The 27,406-nt window shown below is 43.1% G+C and overlaps 1 protein-coding gene across 2 annotated transcripts in view; it reads right to left on the minus strand.

Annotated features, from left to right (window-relative positions):
* Nucleotides 1-2,317: 2,317 nt before the first annotated feature.
* The window catches only part of LOC116447986 (phosphatidylinositol 3-kinase regulatory subunit gamma), a 77,864-nt gene continuing 52,775 nt past the window's right edge, over nucleotides 2,318-27,406 (minus strand). For both annotated transcript variants that reach the window (XM_032117848.1, XM_032117849.1), the window contains 9 exons: nucleotides 19,266-19,377; nucleotides 16,863-16,961; nucleotides 15,248-15,428; nucleotides 14,309-14,434; nucleotides 13,405-13,547; nucleotides 12,138-12,314; nucleotides 11,587-11,661; nucleotides 11,104-11,274; nucleotides 2,318-9,676 (listed from right to left, as the gene is read on the minus strand). In XM_032117848.1, coding sequence (XP_031973739.1) covers nucleotides 9,475-9,676; nucleotides 11,104-11,274; nucleotides 11,587-11,661; nucleotides 12,138-12,314; nucleotides 13,405-13,547; nucleotides 14,309-14,434; nucleotides 15,248-15,428; nucleotides 16,863-16,961; nucleotides 19,266-19,377 — 1,286 coding nt within the window. In that variant the 3' untranslated portion in view covers nucleotides 2,318-9,474. The remainder of the gene's footprint in view (nucleotides 9,677-11,103; nucleotides 11,275-11,586; nucleotides 11,662-12,137; nucleotides 12,315-13,404; nucleotides 13,548-14,308; nucleotides 14,435-15,247; nucleotides 15,429-16,862; nucleotides 16,962-19,265; nucleotides 19,378-27,406) is intronic.

Consider the following 27,406-nt stretch of genomic DNA (forward strand, 5'->3'; position numbering starts at 1 on the left):
CCAAGCTTGGACTTGATGCTCCATGGAGGGAAATGCTGTGTCTCATGTCTCACTGGGATGAATTGTGGCTCATGGCCAGGGTGAACACTCCCCCATCCTTGTGTGTCCCTGGGGCTCAGCCAGGTTGTGCTTCTTTGGGAGGGGTTTTGTTCCCGGGGGATTTAGGCAGCACTCTCCATCTTGGGTACGTTTGCACCCACCCCAACCCCAAACCCAGTGGGACTGGTGTGAGAAGCAGCTGCCCAGGCTGGATTTCCAGGCTCAGGTGCTTCATTCATGGCAGAGGCACCTGATGGATCCCACATTCTGGCTGTGCATGTTGGAGTGGGATGGAGGGGACAGGCAACCACATCCCTCCTGGATTTAGGGCTGCTGAAGGTCCTGTGCAGCACACTCACCACCCCGCCCTTTATTTATGACTGTGGCACTCAGAGCTATGGCTGTGATTGTGTTGCTCCTGCTGCCCAGCAACACGGCGTCTATTAAACTAAACTATTAGACTAAAATAAGTCTATTTTGAGAGCTGAAACCAAGGAGGAGAAGTGGAGCAGCCTGGTTGCTGCAACAAGCCCCGGGTTTCAAACCAAACCCTGATCCCTTACATCAAGGCATTTTGGCTGGGGGATGATGGGCTTTTGGAGGTGTTTGGGTTTTTCCCACCAGATTTTTTTTCCCATGGGCAAGCTCCTTGCATGAATCTCCCACTACAGTGGGCCCCTGCATGGGGGGGAACAGAAATCCCATGAAAGCAGCCTGGGGACTTCTGTCCATCCATCTTGCACCCCTGCCCTGTGGTGCCACGTCTGGGGGTGCCGGGCCACTGCCTGCCCCTGGGAAGGCTCCTGTGTGTGAGTGGGGGGGAACCCAGGGGACTTGCAGGAAGCTCTGTGGAATTGCTGAGGATGGAAAAATCCCTGGGATCTGCCCTTTCTCTGAGAAGACATCTGAGCTGGGAGGTGTTTTTCTTTCCATCCAGTCAGCACAGCCGCTTGGAAATTTCCTACGCCGTCTCTGGCTGTGATGTTTTCATAACACAGCGAACAGTCTGGCAAAGCCCTGAAAAACCATTCGCCAATTAGTGACTTACATCTTTCCTGCAATTCTACCTCATTAGCCCTTATTAAAAATAAATAAATTAAATAATAATGAAAAAGATCCAGGCCCCTGCAGCACCTTGCAGAGTCCTCCCAGGTTCTTGCTGACGTTTCCCCACCACTCTCCTCTCGCCTGGTGGTGCCGATGCAGTGAACACCGGCTCACAAAGCCCATGGCTCATCCAGTGGGTACCATGTGGCTCCTGCTGTTCCAGGTGACGTTTCTGAGTGGCTGCATCCCTCCTGTGCAGTGCCCCTTCCCTTGAGCAGGACAGCAGGGAGCACCCTGAGGTGCTGTAACATGGGGTAAGCTCCTTGCTGGGTGTAATGACAGATGCCCGAGTGAGCCCTCAGGGTCCATTTGGGTGCTCCCAGCTCCCCTGCACCATGATCAGGGACTTTTCTGCCCAGTTGGGTGTTCCCTGCCTGCTGGTGGAGGGGCCTGTGGTGTGGGTGATGGAGGGAATGCTGACTCAGCAGCTGAAAAGGCTTACTCGGTCCTGTGAAAAATGCTGACGCAGCATTAAAAAAAAAAAAAAGGTCGACTCAGGAGGTTGGAAAAATGTTGCTCGTCAGTCTGCAAAAACGTTGACTCATGGGGCCGCAAAAACACCGAGCCACGCACAGCCACTGCCGCTGCCCTAAATTTCTGAGGATGCTGGGGTGGCATCCCATCTGACTCCCAAGTTTAAGGGGCAAAACATCCCCCCAGGTTTGCCCTCCTGCCATAACGTGTGTGTGAAATGAAAGAGGATCAGCAACACCACCGCCAAACTCACTGATTTTTGAGTGGTTCCAGTGCCTGGTACTCGTGAAGGAACTGGGAAAGCAAACAGGGATTTCCCAAACTCCTGCAATGTCTAGGTGAACGGATGCAGCTGAGCCATGTCTTTCCTAAGTCTGCCCAAGTGGTGCATCCCCTCTCTCCCCAGCACCAACAGTGGCATCACCAAATGTGGCTTTCCCTGATGGCAGAGGAAGCAGTGACCATGGAAGAACACTGCTGATGGCTCCTGCTCCCTCGGAAGACGCTGTGAAAGGAACGCAGGGAAGGTTCCATTAAGGAACGTGCGTGTGCTACGTGTAGTCCTCCCTCCTCCCAGCCCCAGGAGGGGCTTTCTCTCCAGCCTAGAGGAAATCAGACCTCTGCAAGACCTCTGCTTCTGTTCAAGATGATGCCCATGGCCTTGGCTGGGAGACAGACACAGCTACACCACGGCAGCCTGACCACACTGCAGTTCGGAATTTATTAGAAACAGCTGTCAGTACATCCTTCTAAAACATTACATGTCAATGTGCTTTATTGCAATCTTTTTTTTATTGCATTTTTTTTGATCTAGAGCAAGTAGGCCCAGGATGCTTAGTGTCTGGGATTTAAAAGCCCAACCATCTAGTAAAAGAAAGTACAGCAAAATTGTAACACACCCGGTGACAAGTACAGTGTTGCATTACTGAGCTAGAAACTACAGGATGACTTGTCAGAAAACACTAACATACACTTGGTTTCCTTATGAAGCAATTTGTTTCTTTTCTTTAAAAGTTAAACTACATTAATTCCTTTTTTTTTTTCTTTTCTTCCCCCCACCCCCCTCCCCGACTACACCATAAACGACAGAAGAACAGATTTTACACAAATAACAAACAAGAGTACCAAAGTTACATGCTGGAATTCATCTGGAAAACAAAATAATTCAATAGCTTCTGGAGAAGCAGGTTCTTAACAGATGCAGTTTCCCTTAAAGAAAATAGAAGTCAAAGAAAAGCAGAAACATTGATGCAAAGGTTGTACAAAGGAGTGTGCTGTTATTTCAGCCCTCGACACAAGATCAAACACCCACTCATGCTTTACATTGAACCACACCTTGTACAAAGAGTCCACTCACAAAGGGACACGCACCAACACCACCCATTGCACATCAGCTCTGGACAGGGGGCACTGAGGGGCCACTGAAACGTGCAAACAATCACTGCGTCTCACAGGAGAGCAAGAGGGGTTTCTTTTGCTAAGCCTTTGCTTGGGACACGGTTGAACGCTTTGTCCCAGAATAAGTAACACCCCAAATCAACTCTGTTTACAAATATAGTAGCAACCCCCCCGAGGAAATCCAGAGTTCAGCATTTCAGAAGCACATATGCAAGATGAACACAATAAACTCCTTTTCATTTGACAAAAAAACCAACCCAATTCTGCCTGACCACGTGGCAGAATGTGCTAACGGTGAGTTTTGTTTTATTTTTAAGGGGCAGTGCCACTTACAGCTAATGCATATAAAGGTGTACGTGAATATATTTTACATATATCTATATACATACAGTACATATACACACACACGCACGCGCACACACACACGGATGATGCAGACCATTACAATCCCATGGTGCAATAAACAGCCAGATATACAAAATTAACAGGTTTTCATCAAACAGATCTTTGTTGGATGTAGAAGTCACTCACGAAAACAAAACAGATCAAAACCCCGACCCAGCCGACTGAAGGTGAGCCCCGCCCTGCAGCCAACAGAGACCCGGGGGCAGCTCGGGGCCGGCCCCAGCATCCTACAACCCCCTGCTGGGGGTGACTGCCACCCTTAGAGACCTTTTCTTTTGTCTTTGGATGCAGTAACTTTCACCAAACGATCCCGAGCCTCTTGCTACAAGCACTTGGAAAGTGCATGGGAACGGCGTTGCTGGATACAGGGGGAAATATCCCTCCCCTCATTTGCCAATGCCGATCTCACAGATGCAATCCCAAGGGAAGGCGGTGGAGGGGGGCATCAAACTAAAGCTGCTTTCTCTAATACAGGTTGATCAACGAAGCGTTTTTTTCTATTAAAAAGGACCTGTCTCACTTTTTTTCCCCTTGCCTCTGAAGCTCATATTACATTTTTTAAAGGCAAACTTCAGAACAAATGGCCAGTCTAGTCATAAAATACGGTGAGTCTATGCCAATAGCAATTTAAAAAATGCAAATTCTGCATCAATTATATGGAGCCAGCCCCAAAGACCAGCACTTCAAGCACTGTCATCATCTGAACAGTTAACAAGCTAAAGCTCCCATTCTGCCCCTTTGAACAAACAGGAAGGAACTGAAAAGATTTCAAGAGATTTTTTTTTTTCCCCTTCCCATTCGGTGGAAAGTATTTCTGCCCACAGAATGCAAGATTCACAAAAATGTTGGCCAAACTTCATGTAACCCCGTCCAAAGCTGCTGCTCACGCAGGGCTGAACTGGCCGAGCTGCCTGACAAACAGGCCGGCGCTTCTTTGGGCTGGTCCTTCCCTTCTCCCGGCTGCTCGTGTGCCAAGGGAAACAAGGGGATCAGCAGTGCAAGTTCCCTTCCCATACAGAAAGGGCAGCAGCTCCTCAAGGACTTACATCAATTCCTTAAACCCTCTCCTGCATGTGCATTTAAGGAGAGTACAACTGGTAATTCCAAAGGGAAGGGTCTGCTCTGGCATCTCCTCTTATTTTCGTGGTTCCAAGCAGAGGTTTCTGCTTCATGGTCTGTCTCCTGCTTCATCAAACTACAACCAGAGGGATGCTTTAGGGTGCTGATCCTTCCTCTCCACTAAAGCTATTTGCTTTGAATGCTGGATTTGAGCAAGCCTGACCCCCCTCCCCTTACAGCATTTTTGCTCTTCGGGAATGTTATTTTGATTTTGCTATTGCAAAAGCAGAGGTTGCAAATCAACTATAAGGAAACTACACATAAGAAAACTTGATTTTAAACATGGTCTAAACAAAACAACCCCCAACCCATCATAGTGCTTTGTAAAACTGCATTTTGAACCTGTCTCTTACCCCTCCTGATCCACAAGCAGTACCTGTTCCATGTCTGCACAATGCAGCAAGCATACAAGACTCACTAACATTTCAGATTTTTACTCCCTGTTAGTGTAACAAAAAATAAAAAATAAACAGACATTCAAAAACAGAAGCAAGATTGTTCAAGTACCAAATAAGGGGCTTTTCCAAACTTAAAGTGTGACACTCCTATAGCAATTCTGCTGTTTTAAACAGCCACAGCGTTCAGTTACAGACATGGTGCCACGCCTGCAGAGAGCCCAGGATTTGGGGCAACCAAGACCCTCCTCCTTCTCCTGTCCTCCCCAAAACAGCACTAAGTGTCAACATTCATTTCCACAGTCCCATTACAGTTGCCTGGCTTTGCGAGGGAAAAACTTTGATTTTTGCCCTGCTGTGACTAGAATTCAGTTATGAGTAAATGCAAGTTTTTTTCCTGGGAATGGTTGATTTTGGTTGTGGAAGGCTTGCTAACACTAGTGTCAGCGAGAAAAGAATCAGGCCCATCACATTAAATGGAAAATTTCTTGAACATCTGCCACGTCAAGAGAGATGAGTGGGGAAAGAGCATTTTATTTTTGGCATAAGACAGAGGGCTGTACTGGATATAACTCTAGATTGCAACTACCAACGGTGCAAAGCAGCAACTCACTTCACTGCTGATGAGAATGAAATAAAAACCTAAATACAACCCCCAAAACTAGAGCACTCCAGTATCAGAAGGTGGACAATCACACATTACTGCTCCACACACTAGTGAAGCATCTGTTGGACATCCCTCTGTTCCTAGGTTCTTCCCATGCTCAGGTTACTTGTAATCAATAAAGAAAGTAGTGAGAAAAGATTGATAACTTACTAACTTCAAAAACATGGCACTCGTGGCTGACACAATGGGGCCAATGGCAACTGTGGAAGCAGACCTGATTTCCATCCATACCAATACAAAATACTGAATCACCCCTAATTCCCTGCAAATATACTTCAAAACAGATTAGAAGAAACTGTGCATATTCGAGTTTCAGCATCCCCTTCCCCCTTCCCCCATTTAACACTGTGCAAAAGTTATTTATTTAACTCTACATATATATTTAATACAATGTGGGTCAATGAGATCAATGCTCCTCTAACTGCAGCCTGGTACCAGATGGCTGCTACAACAGTGAGGTTACTTCCCCCTTTCCTCCTGATGTTCTGACTCTTAAAATTAAAACCTTCTCACATCTTACTGTTTTAAAAGAACTTGAGTTTCTTTGTTTTGCCTCCATGTTCACACTTCCTGTATTTGTTTCAGGCTTAACAGCTGCTTTTCATCCTGGGGTGTAATCCTGCACTTCACAGGCCCATTTCTGATTTCTCAGTCATGCAAGTGTAGAACAGCTTCTGGAAGCTGTGGGTTTTCTCACAGGTCTAATGCTACTGAGCAAACAGAATTAGGCCAAGCACAATGAGAGGTGCAGGACCAAGCCCTTGCCCCATAGATCATACCAGTTGATTTTATACCAATTTTCATTCGCTTTGTGAGTGCAAAATAGTTGTAAAAAGAATCTGTGCAGTAACACATGCAAATCAACGGGGAACAATGGCAGCAGCTGGGACTTCAGGTGCCTAAACCAAACACAGAGAGATACAGTGGCAAAACAGCCCCAGGGAGACTGCTCAGAGTAATGGAGCCAGTACAAGGAATGCAGGCTTAGTCCGCCCATAGCCCTGGTCTGAAGGTTTGGGCAAAACAGAACTTCAAAGAACACTTCAGGATGGCTTATTGGCTCTGGGTCCATCATTCACAGCAAATACATCACCTGTGATCAGCAAAAAGATCTTGGGGAGCAAGGGGCCAAGAGTCCCAACTCACTCACACCACGATAAAGCCAAGCTACCTTCACAGATGCTAATGGAATCACACTGTATTTACCTTGGCAAAGCCAGGGCTGGAGCCTGGACCAAGACCTCACAGGATCAATCAGATTCCACTACAGAGAGACTTCAGACAGCCCTGCTCTGCTATCCTGCTGCTGTCAGGACTGTGAGGGTGTGCCAGGATTTACGACCCTGGAAGCAGATCTGTGCCTGTTTAAAACAAAACTGAGCCCTACCTGAAACTGGGGCAGATGTGAAACACTTTGGCCAGGTTATCTCTGTCATGAAAGCAGGGATCAGATATATGGGCCTCATCAGCCTCAAATGTTAACACTGTCAGTAAGAGAGTGCAGAGAGCTCACAAGGGCAGGGAAAACAAGCAGACACTCTTCTCACACAGGCTTTTCCACAGGCACGAGGCACCTGGCTATCATTTGTGCCTTTGAACTGATTTCCCTCATCGGGCATTTGGTTGCAGCCCAGCATCAAGGGAATTCTAGATGCCCAAGAAGTGTGAGAATGGCAGCTGTACAGCTACCAGATTAGAACTGCAAATTAGCCAAGATGTAGAGGCAAGTTTCTTTATAAAGAAAAAATTCCATGTCCACAGACCACTGAGGAAACCATTCAAGATTTCCACTAACAGCAAAGGCTATGTCTCATTTTTCCTTTTTTCCTGGGGAAGTAGGAGAGACACCCAAGCAGATGTGGTTCATTTTGACATAGCAGCTTATGTGAATTTTATTCTTCTCTCACACAGTTTTGGTTAAGCTTTTTAGGGTATCATTTAAATGAGAAAAGTGGCATCTACACAATTCCTTGCCTGAAGATTGCACGCTGGCCAATTAGGAAGTGTCTGGGATGCATCAGGGTCATTAGTGCAAAATAAAAAATGTCATGGCATGCCAGGGAACCAGACTACCCTTCCTGCAATGGCTGTCAGTGCTCCAGCTTTGTCACTTCCCTACTTGTGAATTCAAGACATTCAGGGAAATAATACTTCTAGTGTAAACATTATACATCAACAAGCCTGGCACTACTGCCCAGGCATTACAGAAAAAAGCCATTTGAACAGGAAATCAGCCCCAGGGTCAGAAACGGGTCTCCAGCATTCTCAGACCTGCATGACTGTCTGCTTCCTGTCCTGCACAATGGGTGCATTGCAAGGGAAACGCTTCCAGTAATGGGAACAAAAGTAACTTTCAAGGTTGCACACTGAACAATTGCTTTGCCAGTTGTGCTTTGATGCCAAGTGGTTCGCTTTGCCAAACTTAGCTCTTTTTCATTTTAGAAGCTTAAGGAATGGAAATAAGCTGCTTTGTACACTTTCCAGGGAGGGATTTATTTGATGATTGCTGTAGTTGATGAAGCCCAGGACTACCCACTCCAGTATTTGACAGCAGCCCTTGCCAAAGGATGGTACCAGACATCCAGTAACTGAGGAGTATGGCTCTCTTCCCTTCATCTGTTTTGCATCATGTCTAAAATAACTACAAGGGAATTTAGATTATACCAGGGTAAAATCTTGCTTGGCTGCAGTGGTGTGAGAGTTCATAACCCAGTTTGCAAAGAACAAATCAGAGGAGATCTAGGATTAGCATGCTCACTTCTTACAACTGGAAGTGACTATACCCCACCAAACAATTTGGCACAACAAGCCATCCAGAAGCATTTGATTACACCGACCTCTTCTGTACCAAAATCAAGTGTTACAAGAGTCTGTCACTGTTCAGCAAGAGACCTGCAGCAGGCGAGTGCAAGCTTCATTCTGGTTTACATTCTGAAGCACAGTATCATTAAAAATCTGAAAACAGAATCCCAAGCTGAGGAATGGGAGGGAGAGGGGGTGAAGAAAGAGGAGAGTGAGCAATTACATCAGATCAGACAAATTTAGTGTTTTGAAGACACACAATGTTTAGCTTTTCCTTTTATTTGTTTCAAGTTTTGGTGTAGAAAGTATGTGCGGATGCTAATGCAACCTCCCCCGTAAGTGCTCGATCTAGCAACGAACAAAGTTTTGGCGTGTTCAATTTGGTTATGTTTCCTTTAAGCAAAGACCTGCAGTGCCATTGAAACCAAAACTTTGTTACTGTTGGCAAAAAAATAAAGCAACTTTCCTTTTACAAGCATTTTTCCATTTAAATAAAAACCTGAAACTTCCCCATAATTCCTTTGGTCTTCTCTCACCAAATTCCATGCTACCTCAAGACAAGCCCTCTTTTGAAGTCCGGCTGAATCGCAGTGAAGCTGCTAAAATTAGCAGAGAAGAATTGCTGTGGCAGAGTTTCCCCCCTAGTTTGTTGGGAGTTTAAGACTGAAAGACATTACCAGTGCCTCGGGTAGAGGCTTCAAATTGTGTCTACTAGAACAAGAGAAAACAAAATCCAATTAGAAGTTCCACTGAAGGTGCCTGGCAAAAAATCATCTCCATAAAATGATGCTTTGCTTCCAGTATTTTCATATGCGTTGCGTTGAGTTTATTCCCCTCATAAGGAAACAAAAGTATCGGTGTAAAAGCACAGCTGAGCTTTTAAGGTAGCACCAGGACACCTACACCCAAGTTGTCGTCTTGTTGCTGCTAGGCCTCTTTTTGATTCACATTCGCAGAATCACTTCTTGTGCAAAACAAGCAGTCTAAGGAGAAAGAATGCCCTCCGAGTTCTAATAAAAATCGTAGAAAAGAATCCAAGATAGCCAACGCTTTCCTCCTCCCCAAAATTTACCTGCAGAGAGAGGGGGGCATCTGTGCGTAGACAGGATAGGCAAGCCTGACATTTAGGGAATCATTGTGTTGGACAAGGGATGTCTGCTGGTAATGAAGAACCAAATCCTTAAGTGTGCTGTACAGGTTGTACGGTTCTGCAAACCCATAACCTCTTGGAGTGCTGTAGATCACACAGTGTTTCACCTCTCCATCAGCTCTGCAAGGAAAGGAAAGAGGAGAGTTTAATGTAAAAGGACAAACTCAAAGTGACAGTCTATTAACAATTAACTAATGCAGCAACTCCGCCAGTCACTGGATTACATAATGGAGGACCCAGTAGATGCAAGTGGAGGAGATTAATATAGTCTGTGAAGAAACAGTGCTTCAGGGCATGCGATTAAACACTCTTGCATAATAATCCACATAAGAGGGCTCTTCCATCCCAGCAGCACAATTCCCTACTACATTGTTCTCCAAATGTTCCTTGGAAAAAAAGTCAAGAGCTGAACCAAGAAGATAAGCACCCGAAGTCAGCAATGACTTTGTGCTCAACTTACCTAGAAACCTTTCCACTAAGCAAAGAAACCAAAACCCACAAATTATCAGGACCTACAAAGTATTCCATGAAACACAGTGCTAAACTTCCATGTGTATTTTTTAATGTTAAGCATGGGAAGGGTTCAAGCTGATTCATTATCTGAAGCCATAGCGACCAAGTCTCTAACTTGGCAAAGCAGCTACTGGAACATAGCGATTCCAAAGCTGCTAGAAAAACTTATCTGCCAGAAAGATCAGGTATTATGTAATCCCTGTCCTGGAGCCTGTTATAATCCCAGTCACATGTAGGAGCAGGTTACTTTACGCCACCCCTTTGCGAGCCTGTAGCACGATCCCAACCAAACAGAAGCATCTGATGTACCCAACACTTGAGTGACTGCAATGAACTGAACACTGAACACAGCAGATACTACAATCTTCAGTTATCTTGAGGTGCTAAACCTTCATATATTCATTTCTCAGACTTGTGCTCAGAAGCAATTAACCTCATGTGAAATAAATCACTGAAAGCCATTTTGGACTCCAGGACAGGCTTGAAGGATTTTTAGATAATGGAGTCAGAGTATTTCTGACCTTCCTTACACCAGCATAAAATGAAGTGAAATACAAGAAATCAATGCAAGGCTGTGTGAATGTCATCAAAACTACTGCTCACAAGTAATCCTGTGAAGCATCACCATTACCTTACAAATACAAGAGAAAGATCTAGAGTTGGACATGAAAATGAGAACAGAGGATGCCACACCTTTACAGCCCCACTTTATTTCTTCCCATGTGTCTCTTAGCAGGGAAGAATATGGGAGAATTAGGCCCTAATTTGCTTATAGACTACAGAGCTTCAAGTTGGGATACTTCAGAACTTTGTACTAACTACTGTGGGAACTGCAGAGGTTGCAGGACTACAGTTATTGCACATTCAAAGCACATTTTTGTTACAAAGCTTTTACCATGCCGGTCTTCCTGCAAACATGCAACACATTCCAATGGGTAGGCCTAAGCTAGGCCTGGCTTTTGTTCTCCAAAATAAAGAGCTTTGGTAGAGATTTATGAATTGAGTAGTTAGAACAAAAAGGAAAACAGACTTACACCACAGAACAAGCATAACATCCTTTCTTGCTACTCTCGCGAATTAAAAATGCTCCATCAGGTTTCCCACAGAGCAAGTCTTCTGCTTGGATACGGTTGAGATCCCCAACAAACCAAGTTTTCTCATCATGATGTGGCAGGTTTTCATCTTCTTCATTCACAAAGTATGTGCTGAGAGGATAAATTTATTAACTAGTGATCAGTAAAGGAGTTAATAAGCAGTTACTTTTGCAGAAATCATACCAAGAAATACCAGAATTGCCCAAACTGGGAGGTCAGGCTCCTAGGGAACATATATTAAAGGCTTCCACTTAGATCTTGATTTTAATCCTACATGTTTCAGCAGAGCTGCTGCCTCACATGACATCACCATGGCTCCAGTCCTTTATTGAGAAACTGGTGGCTTTTGTTACCAACCCCACAAGAAAAAACACTTACTAATGGAAAACTTCTCAATAAAATCATATGTATAGTGACACTTACTCGTCAATATTTTCATTTTTGATCCCCAGCCAGTCATTTATTCGCTTCTGTCTCACCCCCTTGTGATTGAGCCATCTGCCAGAAGAAGAGAACATTAATACATTACTTCAGAGCATGTATATGGGTTTTCATAGTGAGCAAGCTGAAGCTCAGACACAAGACAGTCTGTGTCCAGCCCAGGGACATTAAGAGCTGGGTAACAGTGGTGGTGAAATCAAGTGTGGGTATAAGCAACATCTGAGACACCTAACAAAAAAAGTACTAACACCTGTTGAATTAGCAGGCACAGGTTTTGTTTATAACTAATTTTTCTTAAATTTTTTCTTTACAGGAGTTGCAGAATGTGCACCTAGTTGTGGCTAGCTCTTTAAATAATGAAGTCATGAAGAGGCCAAGCAGCACTCAGATATCCCCCGCCAGACCGTAGCACCTTAGCACTAACAGAACTTTGGTTATGAAAAGAAAATTAAATTCTCATTATCCTGATGGAAACAGCCATTAATCAGATTCATCAGAGACACTATTCTGAGGTATGGGTCAGGCTTACTTACACAAGATACTGATCTCTGATTTTGCGGAGCTGAATTAGGTCAGGCTTGATACTGTTCATTTTCTTATCAGTTTCCCTGTTGTCCAGAGCTTGTTTCTTCAAGTCTTGTTCCAGGCGCATTTTACTGTCATGGATTTCACCCAAGCGTGATTTTAATTTTTCGTAGTTCATCATTATCCTGCAAATGAGTATGAGAGAAGAGGTCAAGCCAGTCCAGAAGGACTGAACCTAGTGGTAGCACTTACAGAAGAGTATCACAAGGACTACTGTAACAGCAGCTCCTCTCTCTGAACACCTCATCCTTACATGAAAATTACTGTAAGAGTGACAGGAAAGACTTCTTGCCAGAGGGCCTTCAGTTTACCTTAATATATTTCCTTCTAGCAGAGATGCAGGAAGAAATTATCTGTAGGAAGGTAAGCTAGAACAGATTCCTCCTTCACTGTCAGATTCAGTTTTTGTTCTATCAGTTATGTGAGCCCACCACAGGTATCAGCAGTAGCAAGATTTCAAATGCAGACTTCAATTACTATCAAGAGCTACCAGGAAGTAATGCTGAATCTCTTCATTCAAGGTTAGTTTGCAGGTTTTGAGAGATTCAGGAAAATTACATCTTTTGCTTGTTAATTGTCTTTACTAAGAATGAAGCACCACAGTTGCATAGTGAGATTGTTACAGGTAACTGTTTCTGGTCCAGAAACCTCCCTCAGCTGGTTCATAAAGCACTACATCAACTTAGGCATTATACCTGGCCTTTCTTCAAAGGCCTAGATCCAGCCTTTTCTGCTAATACCCTCTCAGAAGGGCAGTTTCAAACCAGGTCCTTACTGAATTTGTTAGATGACAGCTACTATTGATCTTCTTTGAAAGCGACTAAAACCAACCATGGACAATGAGATTCACCAGATATATGTACATTTCACAGTTTGCAAGTAAAGATTTCTCTGAATTATATTCTGAGCAAATCCAAATAGAAATGGGATAAGCAAATTAAATAATTATTTCCTGTTCTTTCCTGGTCCTCTGATTTACTGAAGTTAAGAGAGGATAAGAAGTATCTTGATTTACTGAAGTTAAGAGAGGATAATCCAGAGATTTCCCAGCTCAGCAATTCCTTGAGAGGAGAGAGCTTTACTGAAAGGTGAGATACCTTGAGGGAAGGTCTTAGAAAACACTGAGCTTCCAAAGTGGTTTATATGATGCTGTAATGTCAGTGTCAGTGTGGGCACCAGCTCTTCCAGGCAAGCAAACGCGACCCGAGAGCTCACCGTTCAATTTCTTTGTCATTCCCCTCCCTGCGGAATCGCTCGATGTATTCTTTGCTGTATCGCTCTTGTGAGTGGCACTGTTCCTCAAATATCTTAATTGTTTCATTAAATGCTTCGATTGCAGTCCTCTTCATCTGAATTTCCTACGTAAGGAAAGAGCCCTTCATCATTTGTTCATAATAAAGATGACAATGCAAGACTCAATCATGTTCCCTAAACTGACTGAGACGATGATCTTTTCTCCCCCCACTAAGTCAAAATGGGATTAATCAGCTTTAAATTCAGTCAAATGTCTGAGTAGGGTCAGGAAAGAACCAGGCAGACTTACTTCCTGTAAGTCTATCCTCCTCCCCTACACGATGCTCTCGATTAGGCTGCAAACCCCTCAAATATTTTAGTCGTATTTTCCATCTTAGTTTGCAGGAAGACTGCCAGCAAACCTCCTCCCCATAGATGAACTATCTTATTTTACAAGAAGCAGTCCAAATACTGTATTCACGCTTCCTTAAGGCGTAATATCTGGTAACTGACTCGCACATGACTTCACAAAAAACCTGGACAAACCCCTCTACAATTCTCACTGCAGCATGTGGCAGCTGGAAATATTCAGCAGCCAAGGAAGAAGCCTGCAGTGTAAAGCCTGTAGTGTTGGCCTTCTCTACAGCTTTACCTTATACCAGAAGGTTCAGCTCCTCTTTCTTCCTTGCCCGATACTACACCTCTAGGACTTACAGCAACGAGCAATATTCACTGCCTCCATCAAATCTGAAACTTCCTGTCTCTAATTCCACAATTTACTAAGATTTTTCCTTATATTGCCTTTATTAGCCTTAACAGGTTAAAATAATTTTCTTTGCTTTTTAAACAAGAAACAGATTCTACAAAGAGCCAAATCAGAACCAACCTGTGATGTTCTGGTATATTCTTCATACAATTTGTCGTACTCTTTGCTCTTTTCCTGATACTGAGCATGGTATTCTTGAAGCTTTTTACCTACTGCATCTATATTATCTTCTTTCACCAACTGATCCTGCACATACAAAGAGCTATTAAGTCTTCAAGCAAAGCAGCTTTTCCTTAAGAGTATTCATTTGTCCTCTTATGCACATTTGCATTTTACAGATACTAGCATCGTGTTTATAATCCAGTTTCTAGAGAACACTGTGTTTAAAACCCACCTTTCTTTGTGCAACATGTTCCACAGTTTACAGACAGTAGGAACTGGAACTACGGGACACCAAGAGCTGTGCCAAAATACTAAATTTCCAAAAACACACCACACCTTACTTTCAGGATTGCTATCCCCTATTCAAGAAAGAAGGAAGCAAATTGCTTAGACTCTTAAGCTAAAGATCAGAGTTGTTTCTTATATCTCCAAGAAGCTCTGCAGTTCTTTTTCCTTAATGCAAGAATGCGTCTCGGGCTACTGAATAAAAGTTTAAAAAATGTTCTTGAAAAATTTAGATGGCTATGCACAGAGTGAGCAGCTGCACAACTCGTACGGGTAGCACTGGCTAGAACAGTGCTCAGTGGGTTCATAAAGGTCCAAGGGGAAATTAAAAGGCTTCTCAGAGGCTCAACTCTGCTGCATGTCAGGGTTTCAATTCTCTGTTGGGCTCAGATGGAGACTAGAAACCTGATAAAATGTAGTAGCTTAGATGGTTAGACAATTTGGAAGACCCAAGTGAGGCCAAATATGAAAATTCACCTTTTTTTTTTCCCCTGTTAAAAAAATAAACAAACCAGGCTATTCATAGAGAAAACCCAGAATTATATACACATCTGCATTTTTTTTTTTTTCTTGTCTGCACTAATAGTTATTGGGGTCTGATGAAGATCTTACCTGCTGGTACCGGGACACGGGGTACATCAACTTCACATCGAGCTTTGGGTTGTACTGAGCAAGAGACTCATTGCGGTAGTGGTTAATGAGCTCCACAACTGAATTAAACGTCAGTGGGTCAGAAAAGCCGTATTTTCCATCCCGATGGTAGATCTTTATCAGTTTGTTGTTGCCACCCTTCCTGTAAAGTACAGTCATTCAGAGGTTTTATTGTGTCCCTCCCATCCCTCATCAGAACTAAGGCTGCTAACAAAGACACCAGTGAAATTCCTGGGCAAGTGGCTTCCACACTGCACACCTTCACTGTGATTCTTTACACAGTAGCAGTATTAAGTAGTTTAAGAGTCAATACACACAGAATTATCATCTGATTACTTGAACAGGAGCAAAGCCCAAAGTAAATCTCTTTCTATGTGTTCATTCTGAAGCCAGCTTATGGTATTTAAATCCTAGCTTTGCCAGAAGTTTTGCAAGGGAAAAGGAGGATACTGAAGGATGAATAAAGGAGCCATAAGAAAACCCAAACCCATAATTTCCTGCAATTCAGGGTCACTAATAATATACAATTGAGTACAGATTTATACAATTATTAACAAGTCTTTTTGAGTTATAGGTGCTAATACAGGATACATGAACCTAAACAAAATCCTTTGAGGATTACAAGATGGTTGTAAATTTAGGGCGTTATGTTATCCAGATTTATACATTCTAGTGGTTTCTCCAAATATAGTCCTTATTTCTTCCTTTTTTTTTTTTCCAGCAACAGACTGTTTAGACACTGTCCTGTCCTTCTCCCACACTTACAATTTTGCCTCCTAAAGACAGCTGCATTCAGTAAAATAACCAAATCATGCCAAACCTTAGCACACAGGCTGTGAACTTTGAGGCAGAAGTTAAAGCAGAATTTTAACTACACCCTTGGGAACAAGCCTACCATTAAGGCAATGGAATTTCACGGCAGGATCAAATACCTGCCATATCACAGTAACTCCCAAGGGTGTGCTACAAAGGCTGTGGCTTCTGTGCCTTGCCCACTTGCCTCTAACAGCCAGCCTTGGGAGCCTGTCAGAGGCAAGAGGCTGGGCAAGGCACCAGGGCCAGTCACATGAGGAGCGCTCTGCCTAACTGCAGCAGACAGGGCTGAGGCAGCTCTGGGAAACCTGCTACTTGCAGACGATTTTAATGAAGAAAAGAACATGACTCCAAGTCAGTATTAACTTTAGATCAGAAAGCATAAGATACTCTTTTTACCAAGATATTGTGTTCAGTTCTCCAGAGCTGTGTGCTGGTAAGATATTCAACACTCTCCCATTAATCAAAGGTCTAGTTTACAAACACCTTTTACCTTAGCAGTTCTGAAACTATGAAGCAGCTCTCCTCCCTGAGTCCCATCTAACCTGCAGAGATCCTTAGGGTAATGTTTAGTGAGGGGCAGGACTCAATGCAAAGAGTAGAACTGTCAGACCTGGCTCTTTATTTGCTTGTTCTGTGATGTGCAGAACTGGGAACATCTCTCAGCTTGAGCCACATGAGCTTTACACAGCCAGGGCTGTCACTGTTATGGCAACAGCTCCTCAGGGTTTTGCTGAGGGGACCACAAGTGCTCAGTGCTCACCGCAGTGTCAAAGTGTAGTCTCCCTGCATCTTGGTCGATGCGTCGCGCACCAGGAATGTTCCATCTGGCATGTCTCGTAATTTGTCATTGACTTCTTCCCTGGAGAATGGAAAGGGAGGCAAAATTAGAAGTGCTAAGGACATGATCATCTTTGCCACAGGTGAAACATCAGACCCAGCAATATAAACATCTGCAGAGCTCAATCTTCTGTCACGGTCAGGCTCTCAAGTTTTTTAGGCCACCTAAAGCAAGTCTCAACTTGTGTAGCTGCACTAAGGAAAAGTAGCTACAGTCAACCGCCACTTAGGAAGGAGTCTCTGTTTAAACAACAGTGGCAGCTGTGACTCAGTTCACAACCCTTCCCTTTAATCTGCTCAGGTTTTGAAGTCCACACTGGAACAGGTTCCCTTTGAGAAGCCAGACCTGACCTCTGAAGACACGTCTCTAGAATCACAGCTCAAAGGTGCCTAGAGTTTAGCGTAGTTTTAGTCTCAAGAGGCTCATTGTTGGCTTAACTCTGATCTTATTGACAGCCCTTTTAAATCACTACAACCTTGCTAGCTTCAGTACAACTTTTCCTTATTTACAACTGAGGCAGAAGGACACTCAGTCCAGAGCTTTAAGCTAAACCAAGAAATCTTTTAGTGAAAGTGAGTACCTGTAAGCACTAAGAAAATTATTTCAGTTGAAGAGATATGCATCTTGCTTATGAGCATTTCACCCAGATTATGTATCTCACTTTATAACAGCTCCCTCAAAGATCTTGAAAGCCCTAAGCACTTTTTAATACAATCATTTGGAAACTAAAGTTTCTCAGATAGCCTCAACATTCTTTAAGTGCTGTAGGAAGCCTAGTTGAACCTTACAAAGAAAAATAAACAGCAGGTTTCTTTGTTCAAATACTAAGGAACAAAAGTACTCAAAAGAATAACAAAAGAATAGCCTTAGCTTTGATTTAGCTACCTGAAAACTATTCTGTTAGTAAAACTGACTCCTATTGAGTATCACATGCATATCCATTTACTCCTCGCAGACCATTTTTACAGACTGGATCCAGTTAACTCCTTTTTGAATGGACAGATATGACCTACAAGTTTGGGCCTGCAAGTTGCACCCTGGAGCTCATCACAGAATTTTCAGCACAAGTTCTTGACTGCAGAACATTGCTCCTGTCCTGATAGCCTGATGAAGCCTGTACCTGCTGGCTGCCAAACCAGGCTCATAAACAATTCCATCTTTACATGAGCGTGTATCAAGTTTTAATCTAATAAAGCCATTCCAATGTGATTTGCAGTGCATTAGCTCCTGCCATCATGGGCACTGCTAATTGAGGGACAAATCCACAGTCAATAAACTGATACCAATATTGAGCAGTTTTAAACAAACTGTGCCTAGTGGGTTTTGTAATCAGGTTTTGCCACTCTGCTTCAACTTAAAATTAACAGAAAAATATCTCTGCCAAGGCCCTTCAAAAGCAAGATCTACAAGGGTTTACTTTATAAAAAGATAAGGGTGGTACAATAAAGATATGAAAACCTTATTTCCCTTCTCAGAATGTCAATGAGCTCATGTGGCAAACACGCTCTTCTTGCCTCTATCTGCCAAAGTGCTTCAAAGTATTACGTGCACAAGTTTGAGCAATTCCTGATCGCACTCCCAGCACGCTTGCCTGTCCTCTTACAGCTCCAAATTCTAGACTCTTCAAAAGTGCCTTAAGAGGGTAAGAGATGACTGAACACTTCAGTTCTTTTATGCAATTAAGTATATAAAAACAGGCCTTTCATTTCCTGAACCAAACCCAAGCCATCTACTTTCTCAAGTACACAGAAAAGGGTTTTCTTAAGAGGCAAGACTTAATTTGTTTGGTATGTGTCTCTATCATCTGCTCAGTGTAGATGGGTGATGGTTAGCATTTGCAAGAGCTCTTTTTCACATCGCCATGTAATAGAAATTAATATAGATGTAATTTTAAATAAACGTTAAAGAAACCAAAAATAGGAATGCAATTCCTTTTATCCTGAAGTATTATTTTTATACTGAAATTTTGCTGAACTGCACGCATTCCAGGATTGCATGCTTACAACACTTTATTAAATATCGAATTCAGAAGCATTTTTCTTCTTTTTAAAGATTGTGTATCTGGACAAATTTAGAAACTCAAAAATTATTGTCACCAAGGCTTGCAATATCTGCACCAGAGGAGCAACAACATAAATATCTTGAATCCAGCTGAATACTTTCACTTAGGTGCTTTGCCAAGAATAGTCCTAAAGCATTCTCCTACTGTAAAATGCTGCTTGAAATAAGCATGTTCTTTTTGTCTTGAATTCTGGCAGGCTTATCCTAATTTTAACAACATATATTAACGTATTTTAATTAATATATTCTAGCAATATTGCTTACCTTGAGATGTCCCCCCAGTACCACTCTGCTTCCTGCAGAGAGAAACTGGAATTGTCCTTTATTCCATTTGTATTGACTGGAGTCATTGGTTTGGGGGGCTTTGGAGGAAGAGCTGAAAACGAAAAACAGATTAAAGAAAGGCAAACAGCAGAAAATAATCACTAAACTGTTAATACAATATGACAGTAAAAAACCAAGAGAAAATGTGCATCTTGAACTCAGCTTTCAAGCTCTCTCAAACCAAATGGAACTTGTAATCATAAAGGAAGTCTGAAGTCAACTGTTCCACCGTGATCCCAGATTTTCTAGTATCAAGCACTTGTGTGAGGGAGGGGAAAAGGAAGGAGTATGAGGAAATGTGCGTTTTTGTTAAAAGAAGACTGGTGCAGGCACGACTACAAGGGCAGGTGCCGCCTAAAGCTCCAAACAAATGACAAAGGTGTATTGTGTTTGAAAGCCACAGCCTGGAGAGCACTGGGCACCACTGTGGAAAAACTCCAGTTGCTCAGGCATCACCAGTCCTGAAGCCAACCCACAAGAGCAAACAGGTGAACTCTTCAGAGGGAAAAACACTGCTAGAGAGCAGTGGTGGCTGGGCAGGGCTGTATCTGTCACAGACCAGAGGTTCATGCTGCGCACTGGGTTTGTCATTCAGGCTCCTGTTTGGAACAAAGGCTGTGACTCTTTGACTACTACAGAACATGAGGTGGTAAGGGAAGGGGACAGGGGATGTTAGATAACTATTAGAGTGCCTGCACCACTTTGCATAGCTCAAGTGTTTACCACAGGAAAGGGGATGCTACAGATGCCCAACACACAGGCAGAACTGCACACCTGCAGGCCTGGTGCATACCTGCCCAGAATTCCCCCATCCTGAATTCATGGCAAACATGCTTTTACTTCCATTCTCAAAATAGGTTACACAATGTAAGGGCATACAAGACACCAAAGCTGTTTTCTGTTTGGCCAGTTTTTGCTCAAACAACTTTATCACGAACCTGACTGTAAGCCCTGAATTAGTAATTCAGCAGCCACAGGCACATTCATGTACTGGGAGAGACTGGTCTGTGAACAGAAATGTATGATACATTTTCTTTCTTATTTTCTTTGGGAAAGTGTCCTGAGTGCTCTCCCCTATTTTGCAAAGACTGGATGCTTCATCAAGAACATTGCCACTGAAACTGAGCATTTTTTAGGCATTTCGTGAGACTGTTTCATAGAGGGACAGGTCACATTCACATTCAGAGTAAGAAAGTAGCTACACACATTGATTTGCTGCTAGCACATTTCTAAGTCAGACCCTGAACATCTGTGCTCCCAGCCCTGTGCCCTCACCATCAGATTACACAAGCACCAGCGAGCAGGCCTGACACAGTGACAACAGCCATCTTTCAGATGCACAGTCCCTGCGTACGCACAGAAACACAAATAAAGGCAGCAGAAAGAAGATTTTGATCTCCAGCATGGAATGGCTTAGCACTGAGAGGCGTGCTACTTGGCACCATCCATCTGCTCACCTCTGAGCCACACCCCCCACATTAAAGAAGAGAAAACAGGCTTCTAACTGCAGTTCCAAATACCATTTCAGGCTGAATATCCAACACAGTAACTTCACTGTTCTCTGACAAACCAGTAGATGCTTTAATTGAGCCAATCTAAACTAAATCTGAACCTTGACCCAGACGTTTGCACCCTGGGGTTGCTGACCAAACACCTGATTCAGATAGCAGCATTCATTCTGTGGGACCGAGCATTAAACCGTAGCATACAGGTTCTTTTTATGGGGTGAGCTGGGAACTTTCAGGTGTGCACACATCTAGTGAGGCAATAACAGGTCTTGTTGTAAAAGGAAGGTGAAAACCTTCGGATTCAGTGAAGTAGCTTCCTGGTTAGGAAGCTTCAGTTATTCCTAGCTCAACTACTACGGTTGTTTGTGTAGCACACAAGTATTCGCACAAAGCACCATTGAGAGTAAGACACGGCTCCAACCCTACTTTGCTTGAAGCTCCCACCCCATCCAGGGTCATAGGAACATATATCCAGGCTAAGCCTGTAGCATCAATTGCATTCACTGTGCTGTTCCATCTCCCCCATTCAAAATTCCTGAATTAAAAAATGTCTTCAGGTCCTGCCTGCTCCCAACATCTCACCTGGGACAAGACAGCTACAGCAGTTCTGAGTCTCATCAGTGACAGTAAATTTGAGTTCAGAAAACCTGCAGATGTTCTGACCCACTCCAGAATCTCTTGCAGGCTCTGAGTCACCGAAAAGCATATTAAGTTTTACATAATAAACATACAAGAGTGCAGAGAGTTCTTAGAAAACTATACCAGCACCTGCAATTATTTCACTGGGTCTTTCAAATTAAGGCCTGGACGTATCAAAAACTCCAATGTATTTTACAGTGTAAAAAGCCTGTTTTACACTGTTAATAGGGGATTTCCAGAAGAGGCTTTCAAGTGTTCTCTAGAGTACTTGAATACTTCTCTAGCCCTCCTTGTAAGATTAAGTCTTGCTCGTTTATACACTGTGGGATTATTTAGCAGCTTTGTTAGGCTCACTCCAAAGCACTGGGTACAGAAAAGCAAACTAAGGAAGACGAGAAAGGTAAGGAATGGGAGTTTGGACACAGAGCACTATACATTACACCAAGTGTCCCTACTACAAGTGGGAGTTTCTCCTTTCCCTTAATAGGCAGATATCAGTTCTCACTATCAGGAGGTTGCCTACGGAACTTCATTCTGCATGAGAAAACTGGAAGGAAATTATTTCAGGGAGAAGAATAAGGCTTGGACCAGTTCCTGTAAAACCTGACTCAGGGAAGCCAGTCCTTTACACAATAGACTTTTGAAAAATGCTTTTTAATAGCATGCACATTTCAAAAATACAAAACTATTTGCAAGGGTGGATCCTGTTTCCAGAGAGCTATGTATCTAATTCTTTACTTTCAATGCTTTGAGCTCTTTGAGTCATAACAGATTTTCCCCTGTACTGGATACGGAACCAGGCTCTTGCTATTGCTTTACCCCATGGACCAACATGCCCATTCATTTCAGCATTTCCTGGCTACGCTCTCACCCCATAGACTTGAGTCTGTACAAACTGAGAACACTCACAAAGGTAGTTTAAAAACCTCACAGCCCAGTCCCTGTGACGACACAAAGGGAATATTTTGTAACAGCATGTCAAGTATAGTGCAACAGAGCAGCACCCACCACACGGCCGCTCTTGTAACGCTGGCCCAATAGGTAGCTAGAAGACGCATCCTTAAACAGTTTTTACTTAGTACCTAGATGATACTAACAACGCTGCTAGGAGAAATCCTGTGCTGTTTCTATGAGAAGCTACAGAGAGCCTCAAAGAGTCCACAGATTTTGATTTTAAATTCAAAATAATCCAGTTTTATATACCTTACTCAATGAATATTAGAGAGCTAAAATCCTAGAGCAAAGTAATATGAGACTGGCTTGAAGTCAACAGGAACACTTTCAAGAGCAGCCGTGTTTCTTTCCATGTCACTGAGTCCAATTCTGATCTAGCCACAGGCACAATTTTACTTTATCTCTAAACCAGCTCTGATTAAAGTGAATGATCCTGATGGTTTCTTGCCTCCTTTTTCCTGGGAGAGAAAGAACACTGATCACAAGTGATTAACAGCACAACAGATCTATCCATTCTAATAAAGAACTGTCTCTTAGCACCAGATACACAAGCATCCTTCCTCTACCATGTCTCTAGGACAGTTTAAGAGCACAGATCTTTCCAAATCCCAAGAGGTGACAGCTCAGTTGTACCCTTCCACTCCCACATGAGAACATTCCAAAGGTCAGGTTCAGCCCTCAGTGACTGCCTGGCAATGAGAGCAGACTGGCTCTCCCTCACGCATTCATGGGCATATCTGGCTTTAATTTCTTTAGCAACTCTAGTTCCCTCTTTCTAGCTTTCCCAGGCAGACTAGCTTGACCTAAATCCCAACCCCAGCTCAGTGTCACTTAGAAGGGGGAAATAAAAACAAGCTGGTGATGGAGCAGAGGCATGGCAGCCAATGTGTGCCAGGTGCGGGATCGGATGTTGCTAACGTCAGGGCCCGAAGGCTGCCGTGCCGTTTCCAGCAGGTATCTTCAGCTGAACTGCTCCCAGAGCTGCTGTGCAGGCCCTCAGAGAGAAAAGCCTATGGACTGGGATCTGCCAAAGGTAGTTTTGGAATGCTTTCTTGACTGTGCAGAATTGTTTTTTGAAAAGGCGACTCGTGACTTTAACTGACTCGACTCTCTGAAATTCAAAGCTCCTCCAACACCAAGGCAAGTAGGAAAGCTGGCAAGTGTCTGAAGTCCAACGCCGCTGTATTTCCTTTAAAGTCCCTCGTAAAAAATCGTGGGCTGTATTAATCCTGAATTTAACTGCAGCGAAGTAGGCTGTGACTTCAATGAGATACACACATTCCGCAGTCAGGTTTTGAATAAAAAATTTTACAAGTTTACATGATCTAAGAGCCACTGAACCCTATGTGTGAGGGTTTTCAATGGCACTGATTCAGGAGTAAAACAGGAAGAATGCATCAGTTTTCCAAGTGCTATATCCCATGCAGTATCCAGTGCAGCAGCTTGTTTCTTCTCTGGCTGCAGTACTTGTGTACAAAATCAACCTGCCAGTTAATTAAACTCTAGCTTTCAGTTTTAAGGCAGATGCCACTTAGTCTAAGAATGGCTCCACAACTTACTTCTTCCAGTATTTTCCAAGAGCTTCAAGCCAGATACTTAAAAGCATAGCAGGTTTAAATGCAGCATTAGGTCTACCTTACTGTTACAAATAATCACAACTACCAAGTACTCTGATAAAGTCAATTTAAAGTCCCTCAGCACTTTCACGGGCTTGTTTACTAGCCTTCTTTCTGATGCTCTCAATCTACTCTCCCTCCACATTGTGACAAGCAGAAAACAGATCAGAGGATTTCCAAGACAGTTACTCAGCTTCAAAAAGGCTGATGTACAGTAGATACCCTGCAAACTGTAATATAAAGCTCTACAAAGTGTCATTGCTATGGAAACATGCAAGTAATCTGTGGTTAGGCTGGCTAACATTTTAATGACACAGTCCTTGAGGAGAGAAGGGTTTTCCCTTTGGAGATATAGATGAAGACTTGGAATGAAAATGTAGGCTAGCTTTGTTGAAGAGAAAAATTCTCCCCAACCTTTAACTGCTCTCTGCCATCTTACTCAATTTCTCAAACACTCTTCTCAATTTCTCTAACACATTTCAGGCAAAGCCTCAAAATCTTTCCCTCCCTTGGGAGTCCTGTACCCGTCCCTGCTGCATGAGAACCCCTCAAAGACATCTGTGAAAAAAAGCACAGGCTTTTGCAGAGGTTTTCCAGCTGACAAGGAGGAGGGTCATGCACACCTGCTGACAGCAGCCCATTCCCCACCACTGGCAGGTCAATTATCTTGGCAGCTTCACATCTCAGTTCTCTTGCCAAGACCCCTCTTGCAGAGTGTTGAGCACCGATGCCCTTCCAAGCTGCCCTTCCTCAAAGGGCAGCTAATGTGCACAGAGAACTGCTCTGGGAATGGGAAAGGAAGCTCCTTGATGGAATTATTGCTGGCCACAGAACCTCAGGCATGCTCACATTTTCACTCTCCTCCCCCAAAATAGGCAAGATGCCAAGGAGTAAGACATATTCAAAGAATTGAAGTCTTTCAATATCTCATTACAGAAAACAGCAGACAAGTTGGCAGAAAGCCAGGCAGGCTTCCAACAAAAACACTCCCATTATAGCTTTGCTTGTGTTTCTATGAACTTTCATAAAAAACAACACCTTTAAGAAATATTTCAGTTTTGATTAATTGGCTTTTTTGATAAAGATCTGTTTTGTTTGAAAACCCACCAGCTATCCAGCCCTCTCCCACACCTCCCAATCACTGTTTCACCTCCTACAGCCTGCCAGGCTTCTGCTGCACTCTGCTCCTCATGAGCATCCTCAGCTACTGCACAGGTTAAAATATTATCTGCTCTGGGACATCTGCAGAACAGGGGACAGCAACAGTGTGTGAAGAGGCTGGGTCAAATTCAGCATTCCTTTGGGCATTTCAAAAGCATCTCTCACTACTTTGCAAGCCCTATTACTTCATGGGCTGAGATATAAGAAATGGAAGATGCTCACAGTCAGACAAATGACATGGGCATCTTTGACTTCTGTACTAAAACACAGCTCCTCCCCTTCATTCCAGCCTTTGCATGAAGGTGCAAAGCCAAAAAAAACCTCAGCTTCCCAATTATTTTCACTGCCCAAAGAAAAACAGTTTTCCTTCCAACTTAGAGCCCAGTGTAACTGCTGCAAAGCTACAGTAGTGTCAGAGGTTCCATAATCAACAGGGCTGAGGTGACTGCCCCAAAATTAACATGAGAAGGATAAAAAGGGTAAGTCCTCTTCCACCTACCAGGCATAATTAGCACACTCCTAATAAACTGGAGAGGTTTTAGAACTTTTGCCATGTTTTATCACTCAGAGATTATCACTACCAGCATCACATGCCTGGCTCACACAAGGAAGGAATAATTTTATCATGCAGACAGCAGGCCCAGGCTTTTGCCAACTCTGGATGAAAGTCCATGACAGACATTTTATTGCCATGAAAATTTCAGATATTCAACAAGAACATTGTACTTTACAATGTCAGGTCTAGAAGACTATACAGCAAAAGTAAATGTAAAGCGCAAGGAGTTTCTCCTTTTTGCTTTCTAACTAAAGCAGCTCCTCATCTGCCTTCACAGAAGAAACACCACAGCATATTCTTTACTCCTCCACAGGCGGAGTCTTCAAACCACTATTAAAAGTACTCTTTGGTCAATATGTGGGAACAGATATTTTGATAAGAGCAAGGAAAACACAAAATTCAGGATAAGCAAAGAACTACAGCAATCGAGAACAAAGAACTGGCTTTTCATTGTGGAAGAGAGAGAATGAAGTCAGGCCCAAGCAATGACAGCTATGGCTAGGGGATATACCAAAGCCAAAAGATGATCTTTTAAATAATAACTAATTTTAAACAATAAATAATTTAAATAAAAACAGCTCAGGGCTGTTTTCTCCAGGTATTTCAAAGACTAAATATCTGTCCAGACGTCAAGTACAAACCTCACAGGGGATCCAATTCACAGAAATAATTGGTGCTACTGAGAAGTTTACTGCACAAGAGGCTATTTAAAAATAATAGTAATACAGCTGCAAATGCATATGATTCTTGCTGCTCTAAGCAGCATTTTATTTCAGCTTACCACTAGCTCCAATCTTTCAAAGCAGTATGTAAAACTGTTCCTCATACAGTACCTGTCCTTGTGCTGTGTCAAACCATTTTCTAGTTACCAAGTACAAATATTTCAACACCGTCTAAATTGCTAAGAGCGAGCCATCTAAATCAAGATCAAAAGGTGCATTTCTAAATCAAGAATCCAGGAGAATTTGAAGGTAGAAAGTATTCAGAGGAAATCTGTTGTACACTTCGTCATGAGTCATCTTTTTTAAGAACCTTAATCTTGAAGGAAGCTCCACTGAGGCAGAAGTCCCAATCCCTGGGACCCCACGCAGTGCCTACAGCAGAAGGGGAGATTCAGAGCAGACCTAGAATAGTCAAGCCTGGCCATTGCTCATGCTCAGATTCAATCTCCTTACTCAGTACACAGTGATCTTCAAAGCATTTTAATGAAATCCATTTCAGAGCAGCAGCTTGACTTCTCTCACTGCCCCAAAAATTATCAGTGAGACTGTACTGTACCCTTCAAAACTGAAAGGATCTTAAACACTCATCTCATTTATTCAAGCTGCCTTGTATCCTTCAAGAGGCACTCTTGGAAACAGGAGACGAATCGGGGTAACAAAGCCAAAACCACCAAAGACTTCTAATTTGACACTTGGGAGCAGTTCCTTGAGGACCAATGATGTAGATTCTGACAATGTCCCCAGGATGGCTACACAGGGCAGAGCAGCAGGAGTACTGACAGCCTGGGAAATTCAGTTGCAATGTACAAATTCAGGTTATAACAGACAACAGAACTTACAAGCATAACACTGTCAAAGACCTTCTCATCCATTTTACCTCTAAGACATTTTTCTGGGATAGGTGTTGAGTGCAAGCCCTACTGCC

Source organism: Corvus moneduloides, chromosome 9, assembly GCF_009650955.1.
Source record: "Corvus moneduloides isolate bCorMon1 chromosome 9, bCorMon1.pri, whole genome shotgun sequence".
Classification (NCBI taxonomy): domain Eukaryota; kingdom Metazoa; phylum Chordata; class Aves; order Passeriformes; family Corvidae; genus Corvus; species Corvus moneduloides.